We start from the raw sequence: 1062 nt of genomic DNA, 5'->3' as shown, positions 1-1062 counted from the left end.
CCACAAGTCATTCTTCATGGCTCTTGGCTCCTGTGTTATCATCCATCTTGACTCAGAAACCCCCCATGCCTCCCTAATAGATGCCACATTTCTGTTTTTTTGCTTTTTTGATTTTCTTTCTACTTCCTTGACCCCCCTCCCCCAACAAAAGCAAGCAAGCAAACAAACAAAACAAAACAAAACAAAACAAAACAAAACAAAACAAAACAAGAGTCTTCTACATTATCTAGTTAGGGTAGAACTCGGGGATTCAAGAATGTAGTTCTATGGCCTGACCACTCCTGCTTTTTTGCCCTTGGCAGGAATCACTGTTGGAAGAGATGGCGATGAGCCTGGGTCCTTTGTCGTTGGTCTTCATGCTGAGTCTGATTGTGATCCCTCCCACTCTGGCTGAGAATGAAAGGTACAGACATTTCCTGACTCAGCACTTTGATGCCAATCCACCTGGCCGGAACGACAGATACTGCGAAACTATAATGAGTCAAAGAGGCCTAACCTCACCTTGCAAAGCTGTCAACACCTTTATCCATGGCAACAGTAACAACATCAAGGCCGTCTGTGGAAATAATGGAAGCCTTTATGAAGGAAACTTAAGAAAGAGTGATTCTACCTTCCAGGTCACCACATGCACACACAGAGGAGGGAATACCCGGCCTCCATGCCGGTACCGAGCCTCTAGAGATTCCAGATATATTGTTATTGGCTGTGAAGGTGACTGGCCTGTCCACTTTGATGAAACTATTATCCGTGCATAGACAGCAGGCTCCTGGCACAGGCCTAGCTCTGTTTTCTTTTTCTCTCTGCTCACAGCCATGATCACTGCTTCAGCATTCACTGTCACAGGCCAGAAAATGAATTATCTGAAACATACTTTTCCTGATTTACTGATTTATAATGCACAGAAATAAAGATATGTCAAAAACCTCTAAGAGTCAGTCTGGAAGATCACTAGTTCCTTCCCAGTAAATTTAGCTTTTCCTGTTTTCTCTCCTTGCTGTACCCCAGGGGGAAGGGCCTGGAACACAGAGAAATATTCTTCCTTACCTGCTGTCAGTGGGAAGG

The 1062-nt window shown here is 44.4% G+C and overlaps 1 protein-coding gene across 1 annotated transcript; it reads left to right on the top strand.

The window, feature by feature from the left end:
- The first annotated feature begins 287 nt into the window (after positions 1–287).
- LOC110314835 (angiogenin-4-like) lies at positions 288–755 on the top strand. The gene has a single exon (XM_021189049.1). The coding sequence runs from the start codon at positions 321–323 to the stop codon at positions 753–755; it is 435 nt and encodes a 144-aa protein (XP_021044708.1). The 5' UTR covers positions 288–320.
- Positions 756–1062: the final 307 nt, after the last annotated feature.

Source organism: Mus pahari, unplaced genomic scaffold (genome assembly GCF_900095145.1).
Source record: "Mus pahari unplaced genomic scaffold, PAHARI_EIJ_v1.1 scaffold_14643_1, whole genome shotgun sequence".
Lineage (NCBI taxonomy): Eukaryota > Metazoa > Chordata > Mammalia > Rodentia > Muridae > Mus > Mus pahari.
Note: the sequence above shows the minus strand (reverse complement) of the source record. Positions and strands in the feature narration are given on the sequence as shown.